Below are 17,078 nucleotides of genomic sequence, written 5' to 3' on the forward strand. Positions count from 1 at the left end.
GATTAGCACAAAGCTGTGTGCTTGGTGCAACATTCTTTTTTTTTAATTGTTGTTGCCCTATAAATCTTGTTTTATTTTTAGTAAGCCGCGCGCCTACATCTAAACCGCTCTAGATATGAAAAAAAACAGCGTGCAACACTTAAAGACCCACATATGCGATAAAATGTTTGTAAGAAAAGCAAAGCAAAAAAGGCTGCGTGTAAACAATCACACAAGAAGCGTGCCCCATTGACGTGTGCTTCATCGCACGGTGTTGCTTTGCGAGAGTGGGACGTTTCCTTTCTCGCTTCTGCACGAACCCGAACTTCACTCTCACTTTCACGCGCCGTTAACATTCCGTTGCGGTGCGTCTTGCTGGCTTTCGGGTTAAGTGTTGTATGCATTTTCACGCTCGGCAAACGAACCGCCATAGCTCGGTCACTTGGTCAGTCGGTTGAATTCGTGGTCTTGCTTTGCACATTCCCTCTGCTTTGCTGATTTAGTTTTCGTGAACTCAATTCCAATTTCCCTTTCGCGTGGCAGTGTTCCGTCACCTCCACGACCCTGCGCCACCGAAATTGCTGCTCGCACGGAGATGATTGTAAAATGTCTACTGCTGCATTAAATAATAGCTCCCAGCAGGGCAGAAATCGAAAGGAAAAGTCCAAACATTCCGAAAGGAACATAATTCCCTGCCAAATTCCCGACCACTGCCATTCCCGAAAGCCTCATCAATCGATTGCAATCTATTTTTGGATGAAGTTTTGTGACCGGCTTGTGACGTTCCGTGTCACCGAATCTGTTCGGGCCCTGTTCGGGCTGAACAAGATTGCAAATATCGAAGCGTTATTGTGCGCGTCTTCGTTTTATTTATTATTTTCTCCCAAGCGAACGCGATGCGTGTGTGTTTTTTTTGCGCAACCACAAACACCGATCGCGAAACACAAAGCGCACCCGCAAGGAGCCAATAAAGTGGCGCGTCTCTCTTAACGAGCGCGTTGAGCAATGCGTTTGGGGCAACCTATCTTGGGTTCCAGGTTTTTGCTGTCGTTCAAACGTTAACGAATGGTTGACCGTTTGTAATCGATGCGATGGGTAGCTTCGGTAGGCTGGTAGAGGTTTTTTTCTTGCTGAAGCATCAGTTCGACCATCTCGGGGGCCTCCGGCAGGATGGCTAATGGTACCCTTTCAGCAGCTGTCAAAGGTCGCCATTTTGCTTGCGAAGCTACGCCGAAGATAAATAGCAAGCGAGCCGGTTAATTGAGGACACGCAGTGCTTAACCTGGCCCGAATGTGTTACTAGCTGTTATGTACTAAATTTGAAGCGCACCGTCCCACTGTGCTCCGTACTAATGGGAACTGTCATCGGATGATTTTTGTTATTGTTGCTGTTTGGTGTACACAATGTACGCGTTCTCAACAACCAAAGTTAATTATTCACAACGGGTGAGAAATTTAACACTACCTCAGAGCTTCTCACCACAAACCACACTAATTAGTGTCGCTGTGCATCCACACTGTCACACGTTAGTTAACATTCAATGTGGTGCCTCCCACACATTCGGCACCGTTCACAAGCAGCTGCTAATGGCAAGAGCAAAACGACTGTTATTCAGCTTCCCTCATAGAGATGCTCATGCAGAAGATTAGAGTTTTGCATTGCACACAAGTGAAACAGGTGAGATGATCGTGCATTGACTGCACTTTGACACTTCTCCTTTAGGGTCAGCGGCCTTGCGCAGCAGTGCATTTAATGGCGGCTGACCCCGAGGGCAGTACGCTAACCCACTCATACCAGCTACGCAGCTTCGTATACGGCGCAATCGAAGGCCATCCATGCGCAGTCCCAATTCCTGTCCCCGTTGCGGTATCTGTTATGCAATGGGGCAGGGTGACTTCCATCACGCGCTTCTGGAGCAAGGTGATATTTAGCGCTCACCAACAGGTTCTGCTGGGTCGGTCTGTGCGTCAAGGTCTATTTATGGCACGCCGGCCTTTACGTCCTACGCCGAAGAATACGGGTAGGGGCATTCTTTCAAAAGAAGAAACAAAACACAACAAAAAAGGAAACGTAAAAACAAAAGGAAGCGACATTTCACCAGATTCGCGGACCCGCACCGGAGTGGTCTTAACCAGTTTAAGATGCTTGTGGTCGGTCGCATTCGGGGCGCAGTTAATGGGGCACTGCTTGGCTGTTCCCACCCCATCGCGGCTTTTGATAAGCGTGCGAGAAGCAAGGAAATTGCACCAACGCTTGAAACGTGCGACAGATAGCTTTTCGTCCTGGATGCAGCCCAGTGTCCGAGCGTTGCCTTCAGTCCAAAAACGAGCGGACCGTGTCAGGTTCTGCCTCAGTTGCAAGCCAACCGCGAGACAGGTTTAAAGACTTTCCCTCGTGTGTCTTGGTCCGTAGCCACAGTGGTAGCTTTGGCAAGAATTCTTACCCGTGCTAGTGTGCCGTAGTCACCTGGATAGTGTCACTTGCGCATCGTGTTACCGAACATCAATCAAAGGTCATCATTCAGAGTAAGCTGCTTGCAAACAGTATGGCGACGCAACGTAACGTTCTGTGGAAGTTGGTGACGATGCTGACCGTGCTGGTGGTGCTGCTTATCGTGCAGACCGCCACGGCCAGCTCGGTGTCCGGATGGAGTAGTACCAGGCTAAGGCGCGTCCACAAATCCACCCACACTGAAGCGACCGCGTCCGATCAAGCTGCTCCGAAATCGCACCTGCTCGAGAAACCCCTCAACATGGCACGGTCCTTCATCACGAAGAAGACGACGGTGACCACGACGAAATCAACCAGCAGCACCACCACCCTCCGGCAGCGTGTCGATCAAGCGGTGCAGAAGGTGCGGGCCCGTTCGAAGGAGATCAAGATGGAGCAGGAGCAGAAGCGCGTGGACCGTAAGTTGCGCCGCGACGAGAAGAAGCAGGAACGCGAACCGATCGCACCGGTCGCATCGATCAACCCGCATAACCTCAAAATGCCCGACTGCCCCTCGGGGAAGGTGTACAACGGACGGCGCTGTGTGGCGATGGCCAAGATGCCCAAGCATTAGGTAGCCATAATTCTTGGCACTTGATTAAGTAAGTTTGTGTTGTTTACGCTCCTTAGACTGTAAGATAAAAAAAAACAAACATTTTGACGAATAAATGTTATTACTAGTACCATTCTATCGAGTTTTTCTTGTTTCCTGGTTTCGGGGGAGAAGGGTGTCCATGTTTCGCCCGCCAACCTGCTGTACCTCATGCGAAACCTTCACATTGCGCAGTGTGTTTTCGCATTGGAAGCAACGTCTGGCGGTACAGACGGTTCGGTAACGCGCGCGCCATGTTTTGCAAACCTCCAGCATTCTATCGACATGGACGATTACATCTGCCACCGCAAACCGTTATGACCACCGCACTCTGTGCGTGCGTGCGCATTTATGCAGATACCCTTTTGTTTAGATGTTAACAATCAAAAGTGCATTGATTATGGCGGAAATTGCCAGGCCGTTTATAGATACACATCATCGCTCAGCTAGCGGCGTAGCGTCTCATCCGGGCTCCACGGGGTAGAGACGTACAATGGTTTGGAAGTCTCTGAGCGCTTAGAACGCACCGAAGGGCAATGATTATGAGGTTGTCTTGGATCGTGTTGTTCTCGTGCATTCCAGCACGCAAGTTACTTCCTACCGATCCGTGAATGCATTATCAATGCTAACGAGCCTCATGAATAGCTGCAATCAAACTTCCTCTGCTGGATGGAAGATGTTGAACAGCTAGCAACATAAAACATTTCCTCGTACGTTCAGCAACCAGCTCTCTGCCGAACTCTATTTGTTCTATTTCCGATCGGTTGCCATACCAAGTGATCCAACGATCCAACATTACTCGACGACCTTCACCTTCGCGCAAACGGAACGAAAGAAGAAATAATCCACCATAACACCCAATGCCCCCCAGCGGACGAAGGGCATTTCCGAGTGTCGATTTAGTACCTCATTTATGCTCCCATATTAACTTCTTGCCAAGGAAAGTTCAGTTTTCAAGTTTAAGCATCGACAAGAAAAAAAGCAACCTCCATCACCAGCGTCACCTTAGGCATGACACCGTGCCATGGTAATGGCATGATTTATTGCACGCTCGACTAAGATCGGTAAGCAAAAACAAAGCGTATGAATGGCACACTGCTTAATGATGGAACTGTGTGTGGGGGCAATAAGAAAATTGCCATCGAAAGAAGGCTGTAGGCAGGGGTGACTTGCCTTGTGGCCAAATCAAATCAATAGAATATGGCGTATTTCAGTGCTCTGGTCCATTATATGCTCGAGCGGTGTGAATGTCATATTGTATGCCTGCATCGGGCCACGCAGTGGCCAAAAAGGAGAAGGGATGCTGCAACCAACCTGGTAACCTTTATCGTATCTGTTAACCTGTTTTATTTGTTCCCTACCACAACCACCGCCACCGAAACCAGTAGGCAAACGAGCTTTTTGCTCGAAGGCGTTACCACTTTTAAGTGACGTTTGCTTGTTTTCAGCCCGGCTGACATTGTGATTTAGTACACGCCATCTACTTAGAACACACAATATGTAGTTGCGCTCACTCCAACTGTCATCTGTGAGGCCTCTAGCGAAATAATCGGATCTGCACTTAAGGTCCTCAAGATATAAAATCATTCAACAACAGCTACGCAGAAAGATGGTTCGAAATAAAAGCATCGCGAGCGGCCAATGTGAACGAACCCTCTCCCCGCCATCGGTGGGTAAACAAACCCCAAGATGATGCGGCGCACGCATCGGTGAGCGGTTGGAAAGAGCTAAGTGAAAGACAAAACGAGTCAAGGTCGTTGGTTTGTTGGGGAAGTTACGCCACTGGTTGTGGGCAGGCGAAACCCAACCAGACAAGGATGGTGCGAACGGCGCTGCTGTGCGCATGGGAGAGTAGATCGTGATCTAGTGAGCCTTGGGAGGAGTAGGCCAATGCAGGAGGATTGATCCAACGCCGTTGAAAAATATCGATGTCAATGAGGACGCTGAAGCACCGCTTAATCTCCGCCTGTTTCCAACTCGCCGTTCAGAGCACCGAATCGAGTACTCGAAAGGCACGGCAGTTTTTTAGTCAGCTGACCGGGCACTGGACGCTTTGCTCCGACCGACCGCGTGTACCGAAATGCATGTCGACATCGTACCCGGGCCCTTGCCGAAATGCCTGGTCTTGCTGGTCGACTAAGATGTGTAGTAATCCGGCTCGGTTTCTTTCGGCTGCATCTCCCGCACCGACAGCGATCGGTTCGGTTTTCACACAACAAACAATGGCTAAACGCGCACGATGCCGTCCAACGCCCTGTCACCTCCACTGGTAAGCTCCACGGATGGACAGCCCTGCCCGGTCGGTGAATCGACCCGAGCGCAACGGTGGCCTCTATCCCTTCTCTCTCTTTCGCGCGTGATGGTGCGACGAATGTGTTTGCGGTAGGACGCCATCTAGCAGTGATCTCGGTGTTACATCTCACCGCTGGCGCTTAGACATTAGTTAGTCAGTTCTGTTCGAGCGATACACCACGGCCAATGAGGTGGCCGCTACCGCCAGCTGTCCTGTGCTAGTGACGCGTACTGGATCCATTTACAGTGCAGAGCCCACCAGGTGGGTCCGAACCACTCCTTCCAGAGCTGACCTAGAACGTCACATCACTCCGGAAACGTGCAATAGAGCCTTTTTTCTCCAAGTGTGTGGTGGTGCGTGCTACAGCGAGTTCTCTGCCCCGAGATTACCTCAGATTGCCGGGCGCAGAGTGTGTTTACTTTTACTTCTTGTAATATCTCTCGCAAGGTCGCGCGTCGCGTAAATATTGCATCACGATGCGCAGGTGCCCGCACGCGTTGTAAAAACAGGCTGTTTATTGGGATTTTTTCGTCTGTAGTTTTACGTGAAGTAAAGCAGACCCTAATGCAATCCCAGCCTTTTTGTTTTGTTGCCCCTTCTCCTGCCGGTTGCCATTCTGCTGCATCAACTAGGCCGACCTTCACTGAGATGTGACACACTGTAGCACAAATAAGACCAGCAAAACTGGATCGAGGAAGCTCTCCCAGTGTCTACGGTACGGCTGAAACAAGGTCGAATTCGAATGTCATCCGCAGAGAGAAGGAAGTGGACACGGTGACACAGTGCTTGCAAGTGTCCGCTGAAGTGTGCGCGGGTCCAGTGTTTTCAGCGTGCCACTCCACATCGGTTCAGGATTCTAGTCTCCTGCGCGTGGTGTTTTTGTGTCATCTATCAGCCCCAAACATCACACAATCAAATTCAGGTTGCTCCAATATTGCTGATTGCCGCTTAATGATCTCCCTTCCAGCGCCATCAACATCGAGAATGTTTGCCACCTTTTGGAGCCCCGGGAAGGTTGCGTTCGTTGTGTTCCTGCTAGCGGCAAGTGCCATCAGTACCGATGTGGATCCCGCTCATAAACCAGTAAGTTGGCTTGAGGTTCCTGCCTTGGAGTTCGCTTGTAATGTGTCCCGTTTTTTTTTTTTGTTTTGCTCCCATAACAAATCCATCTCAGCACTCACGGCAGCCGCGTGGATTGGGCTTCTTTCACAAGATAACGCACATCGGGTCGCTACTCTATCAACAGTACAATGACACCACCTACACGCTGAAGAATGTCTACGATCTGCTTAGCAATGAGTTCACGGATACCTTTACCACGACAACACCGGATGTGAGTAGCGCGTGATGGTGGACTGGTACAAATTTCTAACGTACCTCATCTCATCTTCTTTCTCAGCCTCACACAACCTCCACTACACCAGATCCGTCCACCAGCACCACACCAAAATATCGCATCTCGCGAGCAGAGCTAGGGCGCATCCTCAACCGCAACTACCGGGGTCTTCAGAAACTGTTCCGGCTGGAATGGAATGACGCTTGGAATGTAAGTTATTGCCATTCGCAATCTCGCTCTCATCAGCATCCAATATACCCGGGGCCCTCGTTTTTGTTTTTACTCCACAGCAAACAAAGTACAACATCGACGACTACAAGCGGGAACTGAAGAACTCAGCGTTCCCACCACGCAACAAAACGGCTGGCCCGATCAATGTCAACCTAACGGTGGAAGTTAATGCGGACCTCAAGAAGAAGCCTTGAGATGTGCGTACCGAAACCCCCGTTCCCATACGTGGCGCATTCTTCACTGTGATATTGATATGCAAGCTCGTCCCTTTTCGGAATGCCTGGAGAGGAAGGTAGAACACTTCACCTGCAGCCAGCGCGCGACCCACACTTCCATTTTCATATTAAATTAGGATAGGCTTAGCAAAAACTTGACCTGAGTATGATAGTATGATGCATATTCCGAGGGACTCGCAGGGCTTAGTGTAGAAGGGATGTTTACGTGTGTTTGTTTGTTGTGTATATAGCGTGTAACGTGACGTGTACGTAAGCATCGCCGGGGTGAAAAAGAAAGGTTTCGTTGTAACTAGTTTCGTGCTCCTATTCTAGCTGGTGTTGTAATTAGGTTGTAATAGATCGTAATCTGAGTGTAGATAACAGTGGGGGGGGCAAAGTGGGGCGCACCAGCGGTTTTGTGAGCAAACCCGTTCCAGCGCGTTGAACACAACCCCGTATGGATCCTATATCGCAATAAAATGTCTGACAAAGCTTGGTCCGACCATAGGCCGAACACGCATTTCGGTGTTTGCATTTCTCCGCGGGTGCCGAACGGTGGGATGTCGAAATCGGTGACCGTTCGGTCACCATCATCGCGCATCAAGGTTAGCGCGCGGTCCAAGGTGGGCATTGCGCTTCGCACGCATCTTCTAACCACACATTGACTCATCTTCACTATCTCGCACGTTCGCGTTCCTATTGCCGCACAGTGTTCGGGTCGTTTTGCTTCACACTTCACACTTCAGGTTGACATTGGCGCGGGCACCAGTTTCGCCACCGGATGTGTGTGCACCCGCAACCGCTTATTTATGCCGATGAACTTGAAGGTTTTTGCCAATTTTCTTTTTCGCATATTTGGCAGCTATTACACCGCAAGGGTAATGGACGAAATGGGCAGTCCAGTTCACAGTGACGTGATGTGAAATCTATGTAGACATTATTCAGTTTATTGGAACTCGGGTATACAAAAAATAAACAATACTGTAAAAGCAGTAGACCGTGACAGCAAATCAATGCGTAAGTACAGCCGTTAAAGCCACCTATTACTATCTAACCGAATATAGTTGACCCTCAGTCTTACGTGATAAATTCACCGTTTGCTAGTTGATCAGTGAAACATTTCATAATGGATGCCATTAAAAGTGGATGCGTCTGTGTGCGTCGTGTAATTCATTATCGCTCGCGATGGGGAGAGGCGTCGAAGGTCAGTCTCATCTAGCCAAGGGCTTTGTAGCCGGCAATGACTGGCAGCGCTTTCTTAGCCGCCCGGAACACATTACGTCCAAGCTTTTCCTGGAAACCATAAAGATAGTGGGAATGGTCAGAGTCATTACGCTTCTTCCAAATGCACATCGCAGTGTAATTCTTACCAACCGCTTGCCGAACTTCCAACGGGGCGCACCGTCCGCGGGCTGTACACCAACGATCACCAGCACCGCAATCGCCACCAGAATGAACAATTTCGTGAAGTTCATCTTTGCGCGGGTTGTTGTTGTTTGGTTGGTGTTTGGGCAGGAGCCAGAAATAGAACCGATTCCACTCCACACGTTGAGAGTTCGCAGTCGCAACTGATGCATCCCGCAGCCTCAGCGAAAGCTATTTAAAGCGATCGGTTCTTTCAGCGAAAGTGCACCGTCGAGTGCATCTGCCGGGAATTCCCCGGCGTAACGAAACGTACCGGTTGAACAGATTTTTCTGCTCGATGTTCGGAAGATGTTTCGTAGCGTATGGTGATGCCTCCGCACCGCGTATGTTTGCCTTGTGTGAGGGATGTTAACATCGCGCGGAGAGCAACACTTCTAACGCCGTGGCTTTATGGAACGGGGAATCCCCTCAGTTCTTAGTTCTTCTTGGGCCGGACATAACTCTTAGCGAAGGAATGAGAACAGAGGCAACTGGAATAATTACAGCGTTCGTGAACGATAATTGGAATGATTAAATATCGATTTTTTTAGTCAGATTCAACGGAAGAATTCTTGGTCTGACAATATTTTAAAGTCTGTACAAACTTATAATGTTTTTTTTTTGTCAAAGAAGCCTTGAGGTTCAGAGAATCGTTAGAAGTCAACTCTTGAAGTATATCCAAACAATATCACACTGTGTTTACATCTGCACCGTCTCGAGTAAAGAGAAAACAATAAACAATAGATACTTTCTTCACTCATGTTCTGTACAAATTGTACAACCAATTCGCACCGATAAGATAAACGATAAGAACAAGTCTTCTTCACAGATATCAAAGCTTTGATATCGTCCTCATCGACAAAGGGACCGTACAGGTATGCTTTTGTTTTTGCTTTCTTTCATTCCCGTCCCTTGTGAACTTCCTTACGCGGTTGTTTACCTAGGACGATGCGAGGAATACCCTTTTTCTCCCGGGGAACCACCCCTAGTCGGAGTTCATCCGGAAAAGGGGACTTTTGGCATCAAGCCGTGTGTCTGTGTGTTTTTTCTTTCTCTGGCAGCCAACGGAAAAGGGGAATTCCCATTTGATGTTGCCTTCTGGACGTTCGTTGTAAGGTGCATTGAACAAGGGGTATATAAAATCGTGCTGATCGATGTAACTGTATCATCAGTCAGCTCGAAGTGTTCTACCAGCAAACATCCAATCAACCAAACAACCAACCCAACCAACAATGAACTTCACCAAGATCTTCATCTTTGTCGTTCTGGCGGCGCTGCTGCTCTGTGGCCAGACGGAGGCAGGCTGGCTGAAGAAGCTGGGAAAGAAAGTTGTAAGTATGCATGGGTAGTGTGTGGGAAGGCTGCTAGCTACTCTTACCGTTCCATTACGCCTCACAGGAAGGAGCTGGCAAGCGGGTGTTCAACGCCGCAGAGAAGGCTCTACCGGTGGCAGCAGGTGTCAAAGCACTGGGTTAGATGAACTGCAGAGGAAAGCAACATAGTACATAAGACGACGTCTCTGATAATTGTAACCACCTGTGAACGCATCTGCGAAGATAACGAGGAACCTGTTTTAATAAATTAGAATGTGAATCAAATCAAATCACTTTTGTTATTACTTCGGCTTTTCACTATCATGCCTGCACGTCACAGTTGATGCTTTAATCTACTAAATCTTCCTCCACTGCGAACGTATCGTATTGCTTCCTGTCCTACTCCCACTGCTTCTCTCTTCTCTTCTCTTCTTGCACACACCGCTTGATTTGGATTTGAGATTGATTTCGACACACGCTTCTTGCTTTGTGTGACCCCATTTTGTTTTTCGCCTGCCAGGCGCTGACAAACTTTTCCGGAGCATGGCAATTGTCTCAATTTGAGAGTACCTAGAACGAAAACAGTTCCGATAAAAAATAGCGCGACCAAGATTAACATCTGGATATGTCAATCCGGAGACGGTAGCTAACGGTTCGGGCTTGTTTTCAATTTTGCAACAGCCTTCACATGGGAGAGGAAGCAACACACTAACACCGATCACCACTAGTCAGGTACTAGTCAAGCTACTTTCGATCTGGCTGGTGAATGTTTGCCCGGCTCGTTTTGGGCCACATTTACAGCTGTGTTTCGGCTAGTAACGCTCCAAAACGTTCCCTTTCTTAAATTTGATTTCAGCGTACGTTTGGATACCGCTCAGTGTAGAGCAGGTCGAACGACAAATCGGGCTGGCATGTCATTTTTTTTTATTAAGGCTTACAGAACAGTATGATAGATGGTAATCTAGCCAATCTTGAAGTTAAATCACTTAAATAATTATTATTGTTGAAACTGCGCGTTTATTATTTATTATTTCTTGATTGTTTTTATAAGACTTCTACTAATTTGTGAGTCCGAACTTTTATTCAAATTAATTAGCTACAGAAGTTGTTACCGTTTCATTTGTTACCTCAACAGTTTGTCGATTTACCGTCTCCATGATTAAATGAAGAAATCAAGTATGCATTGATATAAAACGATGTATTCAGTGAAGAACCAATCATAGTAGTCTTGAAATACACAATTTTAAACAATCCACTTAATAATAAATAAATAAAATAATCGAAATTCACAACTTAGTAACTCACTCATTCTGTATTTCAAAACGTACTAGACTATATTCCTGTTATCAAGATTGCCCCAACTCGATCTCCGACAACTCGGATTACAAGTCACGGTGATGAACAGATCTGGTTTGCCCAAAGCACGAACAATGACCACTGAGTTTTGATACTGTGCCCTTATGTATCCTCCCGCAATGATGGTCAATCAGGACAACCTGTACGAAAGATGTTTTGTGGATCGATCGATTACCGGCTTCGCTACCATCATGTCACCAGGCCGCCCCAGTTAAACTATTATTTTTTGGAAGAAAGATAACTTTGTCATGTATTAGTAATATAAGTTGGAACTGCCTAGTATCCTGGTCACGGCACAAAAAAAGCAATACGGTCTGGCCGTTTCATAATCAATTACAAAAAATAAAATAAATTAGGACTCATATAAGATGGGTCTCAACAATACTGTGGCTAATTGTTATCAACGCACCGTTGGTTCTTTTTCTCCACAGCGTTTCATTGAAAAGAATTGCCTTCCCCTGACATATGGCATTATCGAACATCAGCAGAAGAGTAATCCACATACTACCATAAAAGTTCGGACACGTAATTTTATTGTCATTTGTTGCTAGTTAGTTTGTGTTGCTTGACAACTTTCAAGACTTTCCATTATTTAGTAGTTAATATTACTAGTTTTATAATTAATTTGTTTTTGCACTTTAAATTAAATGTTTTCGTTATAAAGCTTAACTAAACAAGGCTAGAGAGGTAACGAGTTCAATAAAGGGTTATAAGCAATATGTGTTTCAAAACGTACAACTGTTAACCCCTTAAAAGATTGATAAACAAGTCTGCAACTTTTCTTTAATCAATAGTACAGAAAATTGTTAATATTTACATTAAAAAAGAAAACAATTATTTTCCTTAAACAATTCGTGGAGCAAACAAACTGTACGGAATCAGATAACGATGAGAGAAAATATTAACAAAATTGACAAACATGCGCCACTTGTAACCGGTACTACCATAACTTATCATAACTAAATAACGTCTGAACCATGTCGAACCGTCCTCACGAATTTGCCTTCAATTTAGTGTGCTTGTGCGCTGCAAATAGAGTTTTTCTGCTGGGAAAAAATTCCCCTTTTCACAATGCTTCCTGTTGGACTATATAACGGTGGATGTACTGTGGAGAAATCATTACCAAGTGTCGCTTCCTTACTGGTAGACCATACAGCAGTACAACACACACCATGAACTTCAAGCTGATCTTTCTCGTAGCGCTGGTGCTGATGGCTGTCTGTCTCGGCCAGAGCGAGGGACGCCGGTTCAAGAAGTTCGTGAAGAAGCTGGTACGTGGTTCGGTGCTGAGTTCTGCCCGAAACCGGTGACTAATGTTGTTCTCTTCCGCAGGGTGGTGCCGGTCGGCGGGTTGCCAACGCAGCCCAGAAGGTTGCACCGTTGGCGATGGGCGTAAGGGGTGTCCTTGGTTAATGGCGTACTCCCCAAACGCCCGGACATTGCAACACCATCCTAACAATATGCCAGCATCCAACATATGATCACGATCGCATCGCTACGCAGTCTGGACACACGTCAACGAACTGGTGTAGTTGCGTTTACTGCACTGCAATCATCACCGTTCGCCCGAAATCGTTCCAATAAAACGCGCCCGTCTTGGGTCACTTCCTTAATCCGTAAGTGAGCAGATCAAAAGCCGGTGGTCAACAGTCTTTTCAGTTCGCATTGTGCGCTATCGAGACAATCAATTTGATTGACTCGGTTAGCGGTCGACGGGTTTTGGTGGGTGACAGCCTGGCGGAATGAAGAAGTCACGAGATGCGTGAAGAGTTTGTTGAAGAAGCGAAAGTGTTTCTTTCGCAATTTTCACACTTTTGCTCTCACTCGCTTTCCTATTGTGTGTGACAAACAAACCCTCGAACTCGAATTACTCAGTTTTTATGGCGTCAGAAAAAATGGCGTCAGTTGCTGCAATCCTTCCTATAGAATAATGCAGAATTTTGGTGGTACTGAGCAAAACTGAGATGCAGAAAGGGTTTTTAAAATTGTTCTGCCCATTTGAAACAAACCGGTTCCAATGTGTTGCGTACCGTTACACTTGCCTTTGCAAATCCTCGAATTTCGTTCAACCCTACGCGAAACCAGTTTTGCCAGAAATCTTTCCTCTTCCTCTTCCGCGTCCGATGTTCGGTCGAGGAAGCTTCCGGAGTAGGGGCACGGAGGGGGAGGATCGGCATCGCTAAACAGACGCCTCGCGTCAATAATCTTGACGTCGAGATCAGGCGTCAAACAATGGTACGTGAACCGGCACCAACACTTCTTAGATAGCCGGAGATACAGCCGCTGCCGTGTATCGCTGCTTTGGAAGCAACAGGTTTCCCAGCGTGTATGTGATTTGCATCACTGCAGGTGTGGATTACTCACGATGTGCGGTCGTGCGCTCGCCTGGTAGCTGTGTGAGTGGATCATGCCCGAGCATCACCTACGCTACCGGTGGATGGTGGTGGCAGCGACGATCGGACGGTAATGAGGCTGTCAGTTCCCGGCTGTACTTCCAGCCATCTTCATCATTTTGGCCTTTGGGATACCGTTCGTCGCGTTTGGAAGTCATTCGTGTACCGGTGGTCCGAGAAGGTGGTTGACAGCCGTTGTGTGTGGTGTGTTTCTTCTTCCTTTTTGTTGATGTTGTTGTTTTTCTGAGACCCGGATTAGAAAGTTTAGTTGGTGTTTGGTGCCCGATCCCGAAACGACTGTGAATATTCATAATCCTTCAAAGCCGAACTTGTAGACATTATACTGACGCAGTGCTTACAAACTCAGCCGGGTTACGATGGCTTCACAGCTGGTATGGTTTTGTGTAGGGGCGCTGTTGTGCTGTTTAGCGAATCTTGCCCACACAACTCCGATCGATACGGTGACGGCACATAATCCACTACCGATACCGACGGTAACGGATGCCTCGTCTACCCTGGGCACGATCCTTCCGACCAAGGGCGGTGAGGTGACGAGTTCTACCGAAACGAGCAAGATGTCCCGCTTCCTTGACGACTTCACGTCCGCCTTCAAGCAGGGTACGGCCAAGATGAAGGAGAGTCTTGAAAACGCAGCGAGCTCGGTTAAGGACGGTGTTCTGCAGGGGTACGACTACGTACGCAGCAAGCTGACCGGTACCGGGCCGGAGTCGTCCACACCGGGCACCTCGTTGGACGATACGCACGTGGACAGCTCTGGAGCGACATCGACCGCCGCAGCACTCACCTCGGGCACACCATCAACCGAACGTCCTGCAATCAGTGCCGGCGTCACAGGCGGCGTCTCGTCCACCGACACCAAGGACGGGCTGATGGTGCACGGTGGCGTGGTCGGTGTGTCTAACGAACCGGCACGCATCGTACCGAACGACGATGATGACGACGAGCGGATCATCTTCAACGATAAGGACTACCCCACCGCGCTGAAACCGCTCGATGGCAGCGAGGACGAACGGGACGTCACGGAGTCCCCGGTCACGACGACGGGCGCTGTGGACAACCGATTCATCATTTCCGGCCCGTTGGCGTGCAAAAGCGGCCAGGAGGTGGTAAACGGGAAGTGTCGAAATGTATTCTGAGCATCCCGCGTATCCAATTCCATCGTTCACATTTCACATCTCTTCCCACATCCATCCGGTTTCCCTCAGCCCAACGCATCCTCAACCCCGTCGGCCCGTGAAGTTTACCGCGGAGCCCCATTGTGGTTTCGGCCCCGCTTCAGGCTCCCGCCCGAGCGCCATTTCGTTAGGGAAGTGTGATTTTTTAATTTAATTCTATTACCGTTAATAATGGTCGCCCGAGTTTTGCCACACGACACTCACTGCTGCCGGTGAATGAGCTCATGCACGCAAACACACCCACATACAGATAGCAACAGACACTTACGAGAATCTCTGTGCGCGATGGTGCGATGGTAATACAGGCGAACGCACCCGTGCGCTGTTTGTGAGTCAAAGGAAGCGAGAGTAGAAAATAAATTTGATTTGATTAGCAAACGGAACAATTGGTGTGGATAATATGCTGCCAGATGCTGGATATGACAGATGGTGTGAGAGCAGCGTGCGGCAAAACAGGAACACGGAGACGAAGAAACCCGAAAAGCCAGATGACATATGCAGTGAGCATGTGCAAAATATTGGCGAGATCAGTATAGAAGTAACCGTACTGTGAGTGGTATAAAACCTAACTAGCTCATTTCCGGATGCTTCGGCCACAGCTGGCCGTTACCAACTTCAAGCTCCAATCAATAGCTGTAATGGAGCTATTAATGCGACATTTATCATCTACTCAACTGCTTCGGACCGTTGAGAGTTGATCTCGCCGTTCGAAACTGGTTGCTGTTGAATGATGTCATGTTTCTATTGAAAAAAAAACAACTGGCAAACTGCAACTGCAACGTGTGTAGGGATAATAGTCTGAGTTGTTGCCAAAACGAGTTCCCATTTGTTGGGAACTTTACAAGCCTTTTGTCGCTTCTCGGCATCCCTTCACCAACCAGCCACGGAACTCAGCTAATTAGACGACTTTTAATACGGTTTTAACGATTCGAGCGTCCCACTCCCGCTATATGTCGCCTCGGTCGTAATGATGCCTGGCTATTCGACTGTATGGCGGTCAACGTATTGTCGCTTGGTAATGACCCTGGTCGCCGTGGTCGGAATTGTGAGCAGTGCATTCGATTATTGAGTCGCAGTAGCTCTGGACCATAAAACGTCATTGGCCGGCCTGCGGACGTATGCTCCGTAGGAATGGATGAACCGACTGTTACGGCGTCCTCTAGCGCAGCATCCTTCGGTGCTGTCATTCATCCAATCAATGTTGATTTAATAAATAAAACTACGCCGCCAGCCGTTACGCAGTTAAGACGTTCGCCCCCACCTCGCGGTAGCGTAAGATTATATGAATTCGAACGGGGGTCTACCCGTGGCAGAGTGTTCCTCTCGGCCGCACAGTATTCATCGTGGGTCCGACGCCACACTAGCTAGTTTGTTCTCGTGTGAGGTAATTAGCGCGTTCGTGCACCGGCCTCGAAGCTAAGGTCTTGCCACCCGGAGCGTTACACCTTGTTTTCGTTTGTTTTTAGGTGGGTTCTGGTGTTTGATGTTGGTGTGATTATTGTTATTGTATTGTTTGTCGTCGCTGGAAAAACCATCGCCTACCCGAGTCACTGTACCGTCAAGGTGCTTTCGGTGTTGAACGTTATTCGACGCGCTAGCTTGCAGATCGTTTGTGGTTGGTGGAGATTGTAGTCTTGTTTAGATTTTGCTTTCCAACGTACGTCTACCAGGTGAATATGGGCTCCAAGTTGATTCTATCGATTGGTGTGCTGTTGGTCGTTGCTGCAATGGTAACGTCCAAATCGGTTCCGGAGCAACGTTCCCATCTCGATCTAGCCGAGGTGGACTCGAGCGAGGAGCAACCGTGTACGATCGACCGTGTAAAGGGTTTCTTCGGTGACCTATCGACCAAGGTGAAGGAGGGCGTACAGGAAGGTGTGGTGAAGGTGAAGGACGGTGTCAAGAAGGGCACAACCAAGGCGAAGGAGTATGCCACCAATGTGCGCGATTATCTGCGCGATAAGTTCAGCAGCGACTCCAAGGAGGTACCAGTACCGACCACCACACCAAAAGCAACTGCTGGATTCTGATGATTTTGATAATACGTTCCGCACGGAAATGGCATTGAGCGCACGAAAGCATCTCACCCAAGTCTGGTGATGAATAAAGTTTTGCTTGATACATCAAGTCGGGTAATGTTTCTTCTGAAAATCTGTAGCCAATGACCAATAAGGTTTCCGAAATGCTTTTCAAACTTAAAAAAGGCAATCACACTACCGAAAAAACTTGCATGATGTTGTTTTGATTATAAATGCATATAAATTCTCAGGACTTTATAG

General features: G+C 48.0%; 5 protein-coding genes across 5 annotated transcripts; 4 read left to right on the forward strand and 1 right to left on the reverse strand.

Moving 5' to 3' along the window:
* The first annotated feature begins 5,741 nt into the window (after window positions 1-5,741).
* LOC128307284 (uncharacterized) lies at window positions 5,742-7,523 on the forward strand. The gene is made up of 4 exons (XM_053045047.1): window positions 5,742-6,438; window positions 6,530-6,688; window positions 6,755-6,901; window positions 6,982-7,523. Exons 1-4 carry the CDS (start codon window positions 6,307-6,309, stop codon window positions 7,114-7,116), a joined length of 573 nt encoding a protein of 190 aa, XP_052901007.1. The 5' UTR covers window positions 5,742-6,306; the 3' UTR covers window positions 7,117-7,523.
* A 529-nt stretch (window positions 7,524-8,052) lies between these two features.
* On the reverse strand, window positions 8,053-8,728 carry LOC128307288 (cecropin-B). The gene is made up of 2 exons (XM_053045050.1): window positions 8,508-8,728; window positions 8,053-8,430 (listed from the first exon to the last, which is right to left on the reverse strand). The coding sequence occupies exons 1-2, from the start codon at window positions 8,712-8,714 to the stop codon at window positions 8,353-8,355; spliced, it is 285 nt and encodes a 94-aa protein (XP_052901010.1). The 5' UTR covers window positions 8,715-8,728; the 3' UTR covers window positions 8,053-8,352.
* Window positions 8,729-9,695: 967 nt separating this feature from the next.
* Window positions 9,696-10,144, forward strand: LOC128307289 (cecropin-A-like). The gene is given in 2 exon segments (XM_053045051.1): window positions 9,696-9,872; window positions 9,940-10,144. Coding segments are annotated over 2 exon segments (255 nt in total). The 3' UTR covers window positions 10,018-10,144.
* Window positions 10,145-12,316: 2,172 nt separating this feature from the next.
* On the forward strand, window positions 12,317-15,912 carry LOC128307283 (uncharacterized). Its single transcript, XM_053045046.1, has 2 exons — window positions 12,317-12,481; window positions 12,543-15,912. The coding sequence occupies exon 2, from the start codon at window positions 13,981-13,983 to the stop codon at window positions 14,758-14,760; it is 780 nt and encodes a 259-aa protein (XP_052901006.1). The 5' UTR covers window positions 12,317-12,481; window positions 12,543-13,980; the 3' UTR covers window positions 14,761-15,912.
* Window positions 15,913-16,090: 178 nt separating this feature from the next.
* On the forward strand, window positions 16,091-16,920 carry LOC128307286 (uncharacterized). Its single transcript, XM_053045049.1, has 2 exons — window positions 16,091-16,183; window positions 16,266-16,920. The coding sequence occupies exon 2, from the start codon at window positions 16,476-16,478 to the stop codon at window positions 16,827-16,829; it is 354 nt and encodes a 117-aa protein (XP_052901009.1). The 5' UTR covers window positions 16,091-16,183; window positions 16,266-16,475; the 3' UTR covers window positions 16,830-16,920.
* The last annotated feature ends 158 nt before the right edge of the window (window positions 16,921-17,078 follow it).

Source organism: Anopheles moucheti, chromosome X, assembly GCF_943734755.1.
Source record: "Anopheles moucheti chromosome X, idAnoMoucSN_F20_07, whole genome shotgun sequence".
NCBI classification, from domain to species: Eukaryota; Metazoa; Arthropoda; class Insecta; order Diptera; family Culicidae; genus Anopheles; species Anopheles moucheti.

Coding starts and splice junctions, on each gene's coding strand:
- LOC128307284 (XM_053045047.1), top strand. CDS start 6,307: ATGATCTCCCTTCCAGCGCCATCAACATCGAGAATGTTTGCCACCTTT. Junction 6,439..6,529: donor TGGATCCCGCTCATAAACCA/GTAAGTTGGCTT, acceptor AATCCATCTCAG/CACTCACGGCAGCCGCGTGG. Junction 6,689..6,754: donor TTACCACGACAACACCGGAT/GTGAGTAGCGCG, acceptor CTTCTTTCTCAG/CCTCACACAACCTCCACTAC.
- LOC128307288 (XM_053045050.1), bottom strand. CDS start 8,714: ATGCATCAGTTGCGACTGCGAACTCTCAACGTGTGGAGTGGAATCGGT. Junction 8,431..8,507: donor GGAAGTTCGGCAAGCGGTTG/GTAAGAATTACA, acceptor TATGGTTTCCAG/GAAAAGCTTGGACGTAATGT.
- LOC128307283 (XM_053045046.1), top strand. CDS start 13,981: ATGGCTTCACAGCTGGTATGGTTTTGTGTAGGGGCGCTGTTGTGCTGT.
- LOC128307286 (XM_053045049.1), top strand. CDS start 16,476: ATGGGCTCCAAGTTGATTCTATCGATTGGTGTGCTGTTGGTCGTTGCT.